We start from the raw sequence: 16,356 nt of genomic DNA on the forward strand, positions 1-16,356 counted from the left end.
AAATAGATCGCAAATGATATTGAGAGGAAAAAAAATGTAATGAGTTCTTACATGCCGGAACAGTGAACAACCACTTCTTGCCAACATTGCAGCTGCAAGAATTGAGCACGGGTTGTTGGGTTTCTTTTGGGGGGGGGGGGTAACTTGGGCTGGAAGGTCGGTGGAGACGGTGATTGACAGCGCAATGTGCTGCCATCGTCACGAAATTGACCAATCGGCGACGAGCGAGGCGGAAGGGAGGGCGTGTTTCTCGGAACAATACTGGCTCTTGAGTTTGAGGAGGAGCGGCTCGAGGCCATTCGTAACTGTGGAGCGGGGAGCGACTGGAGAGAGTAGCGCGCCCGCGCGAGGAAGAGGGCACGAGCTGGCACTGGGGGCTTCGAGAAAGTTTGAATCCGGTAGGCGGCGGTTATTCGAAGCGGGGCAGGAGGGAGGTGGTGACAGTTACAGGGAGCACGGCTCGAGCCGGGCCGGCCGGTCTGGAAATGGGAGGGAAAGAGGGTGCGCGGCCTGTCCGCCTGCCTGGCACTCTGCGCTGTCTGCGGGCTCTGCTCACCACCTCTGGGCAACTGACTCGAGCAGCGGCGGTGGAAGTGCGGCCTGACCGGACGTCCGTCTCCTCTGTCAGACTTCGGCTTTGGTTTAAAGCGCTTTTTTTTGGTGTGTAAACGGAGCTCGAGCTGCTGGATCTCGGCTACAAGAGGGAAGGGGGAAAATTTATAGGGAAGGTTGATCGCCCGAATTCAATGAATCGAAGGATTAAAAAGAAAATGCTGATAACTGTGCAGTGTCTCTTCCCCCCCCCCCCCCCCCTTTGGTTTGTTCTTCATAAACGGTTTAATGATGTTTTATTGTCCCTGATTGAGGAGCTAAAACTGACACCGACTAACCTTCGATTATCTATTCGGATGCATTAGTTGCGTTGGTGCATTTTTCAATGGTTTGTTTATTTTTGGAAGAAATTGTAACGGAAAAGAAACCTTGAGAGACTCTCAGAGCATATGCTGACCACGTATCGATAATAATGCAGTCCATATGGATTGTTCTGCGACGTTTCAAATTACTGTACGCTTAACTTGAAGGGTTTCTCCTTAAACTTATTTTCAGAAGAAATATTGATGCAGTCGTACATTTTAAACACCTTTTTTTTTCTTGATGAGATGCAGAAGAAACATTTTGATCTCCTCAGTTGTGGAGGTGAAGATTTGAATTTATTCCCCTTTTGAAACAATATACACAGGTCCAGTTATAATTGACTTTGGATTGAACGAATCTTCGATGCTGTATTGAGGCTTGTATACTAATTTACAAAACGCCGAACCCATTTTGTACTTGTTTACTCTTTATGAACAGGGTTTGGAAAAAAATCTTGCTCTGATCTGAAGTTTTTTTTCAGCCATTTACAACGCATTAAATTTGAGCTTCACTACAAGTAATCAAATCCACATGGTCTGGAAGACATTTGCCTTTTTTGCTAAACTTCCATTTCCAGGTTGCAGTTTCCCTTTTAGCTCTTTGAAAGTGCTAACATTTATTGTAAGATAAACCTATCATCTTACATTGTAGTGCACTCATTTATCATGCACCCACTTAAAATGAATAGCTTGAATTTAATTTCATCATTCTAATCTAACATTGCTGAAGAGCTAAATCTTGCAGCTCAATCACAGTAGTATTTTAGATTGGCATTATTCTTTCTGTTTAACTCGTGAATGATCATAATTATCAACTTTGTTTTTCATGCATGGTTGATCACCTTACTACAGCTGTAAAAGCTCTCAAGCTTTGGTGATTTCTTTTTGGAGTAAGATCTGTCTGGCAGGTCGAGATATGCTGAGCTCCCATTTAACTCCAACTACATTACTTTACTGCAGGAATGGTAGGAGCTTAAGACACAATCACTATACCTGCTCCATTACTCTCTCAAGTAATTCATGCAAAATTACTTGGGACAGCTGTTGCATTAAGGTTTGACACCATTTATCTCCGTCTAATTCAAGTTACAATATTTCAATCTTGGTAATTTCAAACAGTTATTAACTAGTTCCTGTTGCAATGTATATGCTTGCTAGTATCTCCATGTCAGTTTGTTCCTTTTTTACATAACTGGCTAACTTTGTTGATGTGTTAAAAGTTGGACCTATGATAAATGCATTTGTAAGATTGTGAATCGGAACAAATTTGACTTGTATAAGCACAAACAGAAATTGCTGGCAAAACTCAGTTGGTCTGGTAGAATCTGTGGAACAAAAGCAGATTTAACATTTTGAGTCTGATGCTTCTGGGTATAATCTTCCCACAGATGTTGCCTCAACACCAGGGTTTTGCCAGCAATTTGTTTTTGTTTCAGGTCTTCAGCATCCACAGTTCTTTGTTTTACTGACCAGTATAAATCAAAGTGTGGTTCTGGAAAAGCACAGCAGGTCAGGCAGTATCCGAGGAGCAGGAGTGTTGACATTTCAGTCATAAACTCTTCATCAGGAATAAGCCCTGAAGGGCTTATGCTGAAAACGTTGACTCCTGCTCCTCGGATGTTGCCTGACCTGCTCTGCTTGTCCAGCGCCACACTTGGACTCTGATCTCCAGCATCTGTAGTCTTCACTTTTTCTCTTGACTGGTATAAATGTAGATCTATTACTGCAGCCTGGATAAGGATTCATTGTGATCTATTGTCAAATTGGCAGCACTGTTGTAATAAATGTTGCTTTTAAATTGCTTGTAATATAATTTTTTTCTTTTTTTTTTAGGTTTGGACTACTTGAAAAGACCAATGATAGTTTGTAGTTGACTGATGGATATGCTGTGGATGAGGCACCAGAAATGTGTTAATTACTCAGCAGTGGAATTGTACTTTGATTTTAGAATGTGCTGACAAAATCAAGAAGAGCACAAGTCTTTATTGCTTATTTTGTAGAGTGATATTGCATTTTTTTTTTGAAGGAAATGGTACAAAGACTTACATTTTTTTTAAACAAGTGAGCACTGTTCACAGTTGACAGTACCTTGTGTGAAACATTCATTTGACACTTTTTTTTTAAAATTTGCCTGCTGAGCATATAAGACTGAAATTCTACTTGCATGTTTTGCATCTACAACAACAGAGAAAATGAGTGCTGATGGATATCAATATAGAGCTCTATATGAATACAAAAAGGAGCGAGAAGAGGATATTGATCTACATTGTGGTGATATACTGATTGTCACTAAAAATACTCTGTTAGCCCTGGGTTTCAGCGAGGGCGATGAGGCAAGACCAGATGAGATTGGCTGGCTCACTGGCTTAAATGAAACAACGCAGGAAAGGGGAGATTTCCCTGGAACTTATGTAGAGTTTCATGGTTTCCGGAAAATTTCGCCACCAACACCCAAGCCACGACCACCTCGACCACTACCTGTGGCTCCAAATCCATCGAGATCAGAAGATTCTGACCAGCAAGGTCAGTCCGTTCAGTTATCTTCAGAATGAGAATCTAGGAATGATGGCTAAGTCACCTAATATGAGCATTTCTTAACTCTGTGCAATACTATCTTTTTAATGGATTGATTGCAAAACTTAATTTCCTGTACTCATCAAATAAACCAAAGAAATAATTCAGGAACTATTCACTAATGTTATAAAATATGGTTCTCGTAAAACAACAACTTATGCTTGCACGATAATATATTACATTAATTTCTTAGATGAGAGATGTCTAAATTAGATGTTTAGTTCTGCTGTGCAATTGTGTGGATATCAGTAGACGCCTTGGACTTGATTCAGGTTTTATAGTCATAAGTGTTATATTTGGGTCTGTGTTAACTTTCTTGACAATCATGCATGAATGAAGACTTTCAGGCAAGTGTCTCTAAATAGAGAATTAGAACAGGTGCATTGATTATTTTTGTCTTTATCTCCTACCATTTCTGCAATTAAAATAGTCCAGTCGCTTGGCTAATAAACCACTGACCTTGTTCACTCAGTGCAGAATGGAGCAATGTATTTCCACAATAGACATTCTAGGTGAAATAGATTGCACCAGAAAAGGCAGTTTGTCACTTTGAAAAAATTGCTATCATATCCAGAGTTGCATCCCTTTAACTTCTCTGGAATTTTTACATTTAATATGTCACATGATTGAAAACCTCTTGGTTTTTTAGCCTTTTCTTGCTTGCATAACCGGATTCTACACAACTGAGCTAGTTAATTACAGTTGGACTATTACCTGGTGTTGGATTTTTAAAAAAATAATTCCGCAGAAACAGATTGTTCCTTCTGATTGGTTTTCTTTCTCAATCTCCCATCAGAACGAACTCTCCACTGCTTTCCCACCCCCCTAAAAAAAACACTCTAGTTTCTCCTTAATATATTCATGTTGTAGCAATTTTCACTTTGTTGTGCTCTCTTTGGATGAGGATGTTCTTCTGAATTCCTATTAGTTTTCGTCTCATTACTTGAATGATGTGGTGGCACTGGAGGCAGTTGAGGTTCATCAGATTGATTACGTAGATGAAATGACTGTTGTGCAAGGTACAGTTGAATACCTTGGGCTTGTACTCACTAGAGTTCAGAAGAGGGGAGGTCAGATTTGAGGTATATGAAATGCTAAGGGGTTTTGCTGTGGTGAACGTTGAACAGATTTACCTTTTTATGGGACAGTCTTGAGCAAAAGGTCATAGGAGGAAGGCTCATAACAGACGAGGTGAAACGACTTCACTTGCAGGATTGTGAATCTGTGGAACTCGCTACTCCAGAGTGCAGTAGTGACAGAATCAATCAGCAGATACAAGAAAGAAATAGATACTTTCCTGATGGAAAAAAAGGGTTAAAGGGCTATGGGGAGCAGGCAGAACAATGGAGTTGAGACTGGAATAGATCATGGTAAATAGTGGAGTGGGCTCAAAGGGTTGTATTACCTACTTATTCTTCTAATTTCTGTATTCCTACATTCCTTACATTGATCAATGTAGGAAGTATAATGATTGATCAATCATTATACTTCCTCACAGGAGAAATCGTTTTCAGAATCCACACTATCAAAAACCTTCTGTAATCCTTTAAAGATCTATTATGTAACTCTTTTCATGGAAGTAGTGACCCAGCCTGTTGATCCTGTTCCATGTAATACTCTTGAATGGAATTTAACTAGGATTCAGTGGACATTTAGCATAAATTTCCTATTTTTTAAAATTGAGAAATTAGCTCTGAAACTATCAATGCTCTAAGAAGATCCAGATTGTGAGCCACCAGTGACTTATTTTGTTGCTCTTCTTGACCGATCAGTGAATCATAATGAGACAATTTTTGACGCAGTTATATGCTGCATTTTAATCACTTTAATATCTGTTTCGTAGCTAACCTGAAGAAGTAACCTTCAGAACCATTTTTAAGGTGTTCATTGCAATCATCTTCACCCATGTTGATTTCAGACCGTATTAGGAAGGTAGAAATTCAAGGAAAAGGTGTTACTAAATAATTAAACTTTTAGAGCATCAGTTCAAGATTATTCTGGATTAGTGGTGCTGGAAGAGCACAGCAGTTCAGGCAGCATCCAAATAGCTTCGAAATCGACTTTTCGGGCAAAAGCCCTTCCTGGTGGGCTTTATTCCTGATGAAGGGCTTTTGCCCGAAACGTCGATTTCGAAGCTATTTGGATGCTGCCTGAACTGCTGTGCTCTTCCAGCACCACTAATCCAGAATCTGGTTTCCAGCATCTGCAGTCATTGTTTTTACCTAGTCCAAGATTATGTACAACTTAAATAATGTTAGTGCTTTTAATGTAACGAGACATCCCAAAGCACTTCACAGGAGCATTAGTTTAAAAAGGAGACTTTGACTCTCACCTGGCGATGTTGTCCGATTACCAAATATTTGGTCAAAGCAATAGATTTTAAAGTGTCATAAATAGCAACGTGAGTTAGAGATACTGGGGCCTAAGCAACTGAAGGCACAGTCACTAATAAAGAAGTAATTCAAATCGGGGATGCACAGCAAGCCAGAATTGAGGTAAGGAGAGGGCTCAGATTTCTAGGGATAAGATCAATGAATTAAAGCCCAGGTGAGAATTTTAAAATTGATGTTTGTAGATCCCTGAACATGGGAGCAGTTCTTCACGTTAAAGCTTGGATAGCAGAGTTTTGGATAATTTGTGTTTTATGGAGGGCAGAAAACAGCTAGGAGTGAATTGGAACAAGTTGAATCTAAAAGTAATGAAGACATGGTTGAGGGTTTCAGTGACTGCAGATGTTTATTCCTGATGAAGGGCTTTTGCCCGAAACGTCGATTTCGCTGCTCGTTGGATGCTGCCTGAACTGCTGTGCTCTTCCAGCACCACTAATCCAGTATGAGGGTTTCAGTAACAGGTGAGCTGAACCAGCTAAATTCAATGATCATACAGAATTGAAGATGGGCAATGTTATTGATGCCCAAAGTGCTAGGTCAGAAACTCCTCTCCAGATAAAGTGTGAAATCAAGATTTACGCAAAGATAAGCATAATCTCAAATTGTTGCCAAAGAGTGTGTTGGCATCAACTAAGAAATAAAGCTTGGAGCTGGGACTTTAACCAGTGTCTTCAGTGTTCCAAGTTTTAAATGTGGCCCCAAATATTTCCAATAAGTCATTGAGGCTCTGTATGTTTGCTTGATTTGAATATTTGTCGAGAGTGGTGCTGGAAAAGCACAGCCGGTCAAGCAGCATCTGAGGAGCAGGAGATTTGATGTTTCGGGCATAAGACCTTCATCTTGATTTGAATACTTGCCAATGGTATGAAATACTAGGCAATGTTGTTTAATTTTGTTGAATCGGCTTTACTAATCACTGGCTAACCCCCTATTGCTGGTTATAGATTACTGATACTGTTGCTATGTGGCCTGGTCTAGAATTGGTACTTTTTTTGAGTGCTCCTTTTTGGGGCATCATAAACTAATCTAATCAGTGGTATCATCTGTGCTCTAGATTACTTGAGTTAGAAGGCAAGTAAATAGCTGGCTTCTAATTATCACTCACTAATTTAATTGGAGAAATGAGGGCTTGTCTTGAGTTTGAGTCTGTGAATTGCTCGTTGTGTTTACTGTACAGTGTTTTAAGTCCATCCAGTGCTAGGTCATCCAGAATAGTTGACTGTTGTTAAGTTACAAGGCCAAAGAAATTACAAGTGTTTTCCATCTTGAAGTCTGTCATAAGACTCTCTTTAATGGGATTTGTAAATGAAGGAACTTGCTCAAATTGTGCTACTGGTCTTGACTCTTTTTTTTGTATTAACGCAGTCACTTGCATTTGCCAAGAGTACTATTGTAACTGCAGCATTCAGTCTTCTAAAATGCTTTCCTTCCAAACCTGTTTGTCCCCTTTCCCTTGAAGAGCATAAAGAAGGAAACTGGATAAATAATGCTGCACTGAGGGAGGAAGATGAATTGTAAGCAAATGGGATCAGGAGAGGGAAGTGGTTAACTGGAGGGAAGTAGGAAGGAGAAGGGTAGCAAACAGGAAGTGAAGAGTTGAAAAGAAGCAAAGTATTAATTGTAATATTTAGTGTGTGTAGAAAGGATTTTTGAGCTACTTAGGTTGAAAGTGGCAGTAGGTTTTAAGTGCAAGTTTTAAACATAACACCTTTAGGAACATACCCATCCTTATTAAAACTTTCCTGTGTCTTAGTGATTTTTTTAATTTCATATTTTTTTTAAAGCAACACATCAGGAGTGCTGAGTGAAAGATCACTGCTCAGGAATCAGTTCATATTACTGTAGCTTGCATTCATAGACACTTGCAGCCACAAGAGGAGATTTTATGGAAAATGTCAGACTTTGCTTAAAGAAATAAGTTTAAGACCATGGCTGATAGGAGGAAAGAAAGGTCTAGACACTTCGGCTAAGAATTCTAGATTTTGGGACTTTTGAAAATGAAGGCATGGTCACCTGTGGTAGAGCTGTTAAAATCCAGGACCTTGAGGATACAAATATTGGCATGCGTTCTCTGGGGAATGAGGGTGAGGCCATGGAGGACTTCTAAAACTGGGATGAAAAGTTTTAAAATTTGACTCATGACTATTCATAATGCAAATCAGCAGGTGTGCAGATGACTGGGATGGTGCAAGTTGGAATACTTGCTACAGAGATAACCTCTCTCGCCATTCATGAAATTGAGCCAGAACCTTTTTTCTTGTATCTATCACAAAGGGAAAGTCGGGTCTCAGTTTGAGGTTGTTTTCTTCTGAAAGATGGAACCTCCACACTACAGTATCACTTGATACTGCTGGGAACCGTCTTAGATTATAAGGTTCAGATCCTTGAGTAGGACATATATTAATTTGATCACCTTTTAGTCTCCAGGTGAGAGCACTACTAAGGGTGCAGAAAGCAAGATGGTCTACTGTACTATTATTTTTATCTTGCTTCATGTCAAATTTGGATTTTTTTATTTTGTAAAATTAATTAATATTGTGACTACACTGGCACCACCTGCAAGTTCCCTTGTAACTCTGTCACCATCCTAACTTCATGCTGTGTCAAAATAGGCAAAAGTGTGGACTGCAGATGCTGGAAACCGGAATTTAGATCCGAATGGTACTGGAAAAGCACAGTAGGTCAGGCAGCAGCCGAGAAGCGGGAAAATCTACGTTTCAGGCAAAAGCCCTTCATTAGGGCTTTTGCCTGAAATGTCGATTTTTTTTTTTTTCCTGCTCCTCAAATGCTGTGTCAAGTGCTGTGTCAAAATAGTTGAACTTCCTTCCTAACAAAGGTATCAGTACACCTGAGACTGCAAGCTAACTCCACCAACTTCAGGTAATTAGGAATGGGCGGTAAATGCTGGCTAAGCCAGCAACACCTGCATCCCATTAAGTACTTTAAAAAAAAACTCAGTGCAAATATATTTGCACTATTTGGGTGTTTTAATAACACTTACTCAACTGTTGGATGGTTTTGTGGGTTTTTTTGCTACTACTATTTTGCTACATCTTGTCATCCTCCATTCACTCCCTGGCACATTTTTTCCTTTTGTTTTGGTCCCATTATCAAATGCTGCCGTGTAAAGTAAATACACCATGGGTTGGATGCTTCCTATAGTTGAGCAGTGTTTCTAATCTCTATTTTAAGAGTAGATGTTGCTGCTGTGCCAATTTACTATTTTTGTTGAAATCCACCTTTTCTCTTTGCCACTTCCCAACTTTTCTTTCAGGCTTTTGTAGGGCATTTTCAATTTATGGATTCAATTACAACTTATGACAATGTGCAAGATGGCAGGTGTACAGCTAGCTAGATACCCCTTTCAACTAACTATTTAGTGTTGGGATCCAGCTCTCAAAAATCTAAAGATTTCCATTTTGGCCTCCAATTGGCAAATGATTTCTCTGGATTAGAGTGGTGCTGGAAAAGTACAGCCGTTCAGGCAGGCTTCTCGGATGCTGTCTGAACTGCTGTGCTTTTCCAGCACCACTCTAATCCAGAATCTGGTTATCAGCATCTGCAGTCATTGTTTTTACCTAAAATGATTCCTCCTTCCCCTCCCCTCCCCCTTTTTCCCCCCCCCCCCCCCATTAATCACATCATGCTCCATTATGTAAACATCCTACTGCATAATTTTGAGACACAACTGCTTTTGGCAGAAGAAAACTACATTTCTCCAGTTTAAGAAAAGAGTTCATGCATTTGTAAGGTGTATATACTGCTTAATATTCTTCATCCAAAACTTTGAAAGGGCAATTCTTCAATGACCAGCTTCAGGTCTAGACAAGTCTCTACAGATGCGAAGTAATACTGCTATCATTTAAGTCTGTATATGTAGCTTAGAGATGTTGATATGCTTTACAAAGTACATGCGTATATTTTATAACACTTTCTAATAGGAATGGTGATATATCTGAGATCATTTATTTTAGATTGAAGCATTAACAGATCTAGAGAGATTTCATTTGAAGACTAAGACTTTTCATAGTGATTCAGTTCAAATGTTTGCAAAATATTGTTTCATACCTATTATTTCATACTGCATAAGTACTTTGTTATTCATTTGCAGATTTGCAAAGTTTGCTTTTTATATATGATTTTGACATTTGCTCATTCGAAAATATCCAACACAAGAAATTGTATTAAACATGATACAAGGAATCTTGTCAGTAGATGTGAGCAGGATATTTCCTCTTAGGCAAATCTAAAAGCAGGGGTTCCTATTTTAAAAGTTGCCCATTTTAAAATAGGTGTGGTGAATTTTTATTTTGGAGTTGTCTTTGGGGCGCACTCAAAGGTGGTGAAAGCAAGAATTCTTGACTGTTTTAAGGCAGAGGATAGTTTTTTTTATTGTATTGAGCAAAGATTTGATAGGTCCTCAGGGATAGGCAGGAATGTGACTCTGACTCAGGTTACAGTTGGATCATTTCTGATCTTGTGAAATGGCAGAGCTTATAGCTATCTATCTCTGTTTGAAGTGTTTATTGGAATATAGATATTTGCAAAGGCCATTTGTGCTTGTATGGTATTGGTTTTTGAAAGAGCTAATCCATTTAGGTTCAGTGCATTTTTCCCCCATAGCTCAACACGTTTGTCCTCTTTTGTGAAAACACAAAAGATCTATAAAGTAGAGACTTTATTCAGTATGTCATTTCTCTGCTAGCCAAAGAATTATGTAGAGTCATACAGCATGGTCCATACTGATCAGGTTTCCTAAACTAAACTAGTCCCATATGCCTGCATTTGGCCCATAACCCTCTAACTCTTTTTTTTTTCTCTATTTATATATCTTTAACCCTTGATTTTGTTAAGTTCTTTCCTCTGTATGAATTTATAGCTTTTCCTTTTCTTGTATAATCTGTTATTCTGTTATCAACTAATATGAATTAAATATAGCTTATCAAGCCAGATTTCTGTCTGGGATCTGACACATCCAGTATTACCATCAGCTAGGATCATAACAGTCCGGCCAAATATTTTAAACCTATGCCCACTCCTTGCTAAGGGGAATAAGTCTGTCCCGTCCACATTATCTGAAACCTAAGTAATTTTACAAACTCCAATTAAATTTCCCCAGCCTCAGTAGTTTGAAGCAAAATGGTCTCCATCTTTCCCCATAGCTAAAATTCTATAGTCCTTGCAATATCCTGCTTTTTCAGTGTCCTTTCTAATACAGTCACATCCTTCCTGCAATTGGTGTCTGGAACTGCATACTGTATTCTAACTATAGCCTAAATAGTCCGTTATAAAAGTCTAACCATCGTTTTCCTGCTTTTACAATCCATCTTGATTTTCCTGTTTGTTGTCATACTACTTGTCTACTTGACCTGTTATCTTTTTACAGACCTGTGAGCATGCACCTCAAGGTCCCGGTGTTCCACTATCAGCAACAAATGCATTCCCTTGCATTTTTCTGGATTGCATTCATTTTGTCACTTACCTGACTAGTGCATCAGATCTTTTTGGTTTTCTACCACTCAACCAACCATACTGACCATTTTTTTTTCAGTATCATCCACATAGTTAAATGCACTCTACTATTGTAGAGTTGATAACTCTTATAAATTTCGCAGTGATTCTCTTACCCTTCCCTTATTCTACCCTTTGCGTTCTTCCTAAAAAGTCGTACCTAAAATTGTGGACTTTGTTACCTAGGCTTGGAGATTTGTGAATGTTTAGCAAGAATTCCCTTTTTATGTACTCAATATCCTTATTTGCAAGTCAAATATCTATCACATTCTTCCTTCTAAAGAATACCGTGTTATTTTACTTCACCTACTCCAACCATGTCATAAGTTTTCTTTAGAAGTTCACTTCTGCTTGTATTATCTACCTCATTTGTTTAGTAAGGTTTTAAAATGATTCTCCTATTTATGAAATGCTTTCTTTTGTCTTATTAAAAGCACTTTAACTGTAAAATCCTCTTGGCCTTCTGTGGTCCAGTAATTTGAATCCCTCAAGTGTTTTAAAATTTCAGTCTGGTCCGCTTCCAATGTACACTGATAGCTTAAAAGTTTGGTAGAAGATTTGTAGCTCAGGTGTTCGTTGTTGTGGTTCTGTTCGCTGAGCTGGGAATTTGTGTTGCAAACGTTTCGTCCCCTGTCTAGGTGACATCCTCAGCGCTTTGGAGCCTCCTGTGAAGCGCTTCTGTGCTGTTTTCTCCGGTATTTATAGTGGCCTGTCTCTGCTGCTTCCGGTTGTCAGTTCGAGCTGTCCACCGCAGTGGCCGGTATATTCCGGTATACAGCTCGAACTGTTTGCCTATATTTACCTCTTGATTTAGAACAGAAGTGGAAGGAACACTGACCTAAACGCTTCGCACTTTGAAGAATAACATCATTCTTCTTGATTGTTCTCTGGTATATTTAGTCCTTTAATCTACCAGTTAATATACTTTTTTTAAAAAAAGTAAAATGTTACATAATGCAGCAATTGAATTTGAGCAAATCTGCTCGAGCATCATTGCTCTGGAGTCCTTGAATGTATTTTAAATACTGTGGCCTTGAGTGGGTGGTATCATGAAACCTGTTTGACAAGTGATCAGTATGTTTACACAAAAAATTCTCATTAACATTTAACTTAATGTTAAAGGAAATGTTGATGTGGTAACTGGCAGGTGTGAAGTTGAATATATTTTTCCATATTGTCACATCCATTTTAATTGTATGTAAAGTGGAAATTCCTTTCGGCAAAACTGATTTTTTAGTGTTTATGTAAATGAGCTTTGATTAAATTTAATTTTGTACAAATTGTTTGGTCTTCGGTCAATGTGGGAGAAAAATAGGGCCAAGTTCAATATCGCTTTGGTGGGATAGGACAGTTCCACTTTTAAGTTTGTCAGAATTTATCTTGCTAGAAATATGCTAACTCAACAACTAGTATTGTTTATCTAAATAACAATTTTCTCAACTGTCTTTTTAATATTAAATATGACTTTCTTCTGTACCTGCTGAAAATAGCTCCTCTTGGCATAATTTTTTTTCAATACTATACTTCATGCATATGAAGATTTGTGGCCAATCCAATAAAGTTGAATATTTCAGTGGATTAGAAAGACCTTCTTAATCAATGGATGCTTTCATTCATGTGGCCTAGTGTTTTAAAAAAATCTTAAGAATTGAACGAGCAAAATGTGAGCATCATACAAAGGGGCCATTCAGCCCAATAGATCTGCACCATCTGAACATCCCACTCGATCCTTGTAACACTGCATTTACCTTGGCCAGTCCACTTAACCTGCCCACCTTTGGACTGTGGGAAGAAACCCACACAACTGTGGAGAATGTCACCTGAGGCCAGAATTGAATCCAGGTCCCTAGCACTGAGGTAGCAATGCTAACCGCTGTGCCACCCTTTCAGGATCATCTGAGCTACATTTTTAAGCTGTTAGTTGTTACTTTGTTTCATTGCTAATACCTTGCATGTTAACATTTCTACTATAAACTTGTATTGCTGTAAAAAGCAGCATACTGAAGTTTTGTCTGGCACTTGTCAGGACAGAATTGCAGGAATACCAAATCTCAACAATCTTTATACTGTAGTTGGAGGGGTTTGGCAAGTATACTCTAGCAGAAATGTTGTAATGGAGAATGCATCAAGAATTAACTGCCAAATTTTGCTTTGCTTCAACCAAGCAAGTTGACTGGTCATAACATTGCCATGGATACAAAGAATGGTTGTCCCCAGGCTTCAGATTGGTAGAAAAAAGTGCAATCTTTCTCTATTGCAAAGGACTGTGTGCTATGTATGAATACATAGCTTCTGGCATGCATATTTAATTTAAATCTCTTCAGCCTTTTGTCTTCCTCTTGCAACATCTTTCAATTTAAATAGCTGTCTGCTTCTAGTATTCAAACATTGGAATTCCATATTTAATTTAGTCTTCCTATTGAATCTTAAATTTCCCTATTTACTATTATAGAAGTTTGAAGTCATGAGGGGCAGAGATAAGGTGAATAGCAAAGGCCTTTTTCCTGGGGTAGCGGAATTTAAAACCTAGGGAACATATTTAAGTGAGGGAAGAGATTTAAAAGGGACCTGAGGGGCAACACCAGGTGGTTCATATGTGGAATGAACTGCCGGAGGAAATGGTGGATGCATGTACAGTTACAGCATTTAAAAGACATTTGGATAGGTATGTGAATAGGAAAGTTTTGGTGATGTTGGCCTAGTTAACTTTGGGAAACTTTGGTTCAACTTATCCATACAAACCAAGAGTCTGTCTGTCTGTTTCTGTGTTGTCTGACACTCTTACTCTATCAATAGCTGTTGAATGCATTATAGATAGTCTGTGCTTGAAATTATTGTGCTGTTTTAGTGGAGAAGGCAGAGAATATTGTTTGCCATCACTGTAGCTCAACACTGAATGTCTAACATAGTGACTCCTTTCCCTGATCGGAACTTAGAATGAAAACAAAAGCTAATTACTCCAATCTTTTGTAACAGGGAATACAGATGAATTCCTTAGATTGCTGCTTTTTGAATTGAGTTGCAGTAATCCTTCATTTTTTTTTGTTTAAATTGTCTTATTATCCCACTATCTTTGCCACACTTTTCTATTTGACTCTTCAACTTAAAATGGTGTATTTCACTCTGTTCAAAGGCTCAATGTCTCTTCAATTTTGAAGAAATTAACCTTTTCAGATTCAACATTACTGCTGTCACTTTTTTTTAATTAAAGCCACTGAATTTCCTATGATGCTCATGTTACAAATGAGAGGTGAGACCATAAAAGAAATTTCACTGGTCTAGTAATCCAGACCCCCAGTCAGTTGTTCTGGGGATACTGGTTTGAATTCTACAATGACAGGTGATAAAATTTGATTTTCATTTTAAAAAGCTGAATTAATAGTTGGACTAATGGCAACTGTCACAGTTGTCATCTGTTGTAAAACCATCTGGTTCACTTCTGTCCTTTTTTGTAAGAAGAAATTCTGCCATCCTTACTTGGTCTGACTACATGTGCCTACAGATCCACAGCAATGTGATTTGACTTTTAAATTCCCTCCCTCCCCAAATGTCAGTGAAAATGTATGAGTAACTGGTGTTGTGATGAGCTTGCCAATGGTGAGTCTGATTTAAAGTAGATAACAATGACTGCCTTAAATTGTAATGACCATTTATGTAACAAAAGCAGTTCAGTTTGTCAAGAATGTTCCTTCAGTATAAATTATGTACTCCATAACTAGTCTCTATCCAAATTTTCTTCAGTCTCTTGAGTAAAGTGTGTAGTCACTAATCCAACTTTGAAAGACTTAATTTGCCTCGAGGGATATTAGGATAATTTTCTGGTACCCTAATTGTGGTAAAAATTAGCTGTTGCCTGCACTATGGTGTAGATTGACTGTTGATCATAATCCTGTGGATATTGGCAACTTGTATTTCAGAGTGGATATATTTTCACTTGAAACAGAATTTTAAAAAAAAAACAAGTTGTTTTGATTTGGAAAAGGGAATCTTTAAAAATTCACATCAGAGCCCAGTGTCATTGGGAAAGTTTCTTTTTGTTTTATCTTTCCAGTTTCATTGATCTTGAAACTGCAGTTGTAGTAGGCAAACATCAGCATTTGTTGCTGTTGCATAAAACTGGCAAGAACAGCAACTCATGCCATATATGTGTGTACTGCTGAAAATGTGTTGCTGGAAAAGCGCAGCAGGTCAGGCAGCATCCAAGGAACAAGAGAATCGACGTTTCGGGCATCAGCCGCCTTGTGTGTATGTATAGTTAAGTATGGAAACCTGGTAATTGCCATTAGTCATAGCTTGCTCCTCCTCCATAGGGTACATAACTGCAGTTTTCACAAATGTACAACACAAATAGTGAATTGATGTGAGTTCTTAAATTTATTTCTGGGATTTGGGCATCAGTGGCCAGGCCAGTATTGCAGTTGTTAATTGTCTGAGAAAGTGATGTACCACTGCACGTACACCCACTGTTCTGTTAAGGGAGTTCCAGGATTTTGACTTGTGACAGTGAAGGAGTGATGTTATAATTTCATGTCAGGTTGATCACCGTTCAAGTGGTGGTGTCCCTCTTTCCTGTTCTTGCTTTCTGGGTGGTAGAAGCTTTGAGTTTGAAATGTGCTTGTAAATCAGTGCTTTGCATACTATATCACAGGATTTCCCTGTTGTATATATTTTGGGTTATGCAAAAGTGCTTTGCTTTGTTAATTTTAATTTCCATGAAATTTGTTAACTGTATGCATTTTTTGAGCTGATACTGTATTACTGTTGTAATTGGATATATCTACAGCGTAGAAACAGACCCATCAATCCAACCAGTCCGTGCAGACCAAAACACCAAACTAAACTAATCCCACCTGCCTGCTCCTGGCCAATATTCCTCCAAACCTTTCTTATTCATGTACTTATCCAAATGTCTATTAAGCATTTGTAAGCGTACCCACATCCACCACTTCTTCAGGAAGTTCATTCCA

At 38.6% G+C, this 16,356-nt stretch overlaps 1 protein-coding gene across 1 annotated transcript in view; it reads left to right on the plus strand.

Moving 5' to 3' along the window:
* The first annotated feature begins 265 nt into the window (after nt 1–265).
* The window catches only part of pik3r1 (phosphoinositide-3-kinase, regulatory subunit 1 (alpha)), a 75,763-nt gene continuing 59,672 nt past the window's right edge, over nt 266–16,356 (plus strand). The window contains exons 1-2 of the mRNA XM_072595869.1: nt 266–398; nt 2,748–3,437. Of these exons, the coding sequence (XP_072451970.1) occupies nt 3,107–3,437 (331 nt within the window). The 5' untranslated portion in view covers nt 266–398; nt 2,748–3,106. The remainder of the gene's footprint in view (nt 399–2,747; nt 3,438–16,356) is intronic.

The sequence above is a fragment of the Chiloscyllium punctatum genome, chromosome 2 (genome assembly GCF_047496795.1).
Source record: "Chiloscyllium punctatum isolate Juve2018m chromosome 2, sChiPun1.3, whole genome shotgun sequence".
Lineage (NCBI taxonomy): Eukaryota > Metazoa > Chordata > Chondrichthyes > Orectolobiformes > Hemiscylliidae > Chiloscyllium > Chiloscyllium punctatum.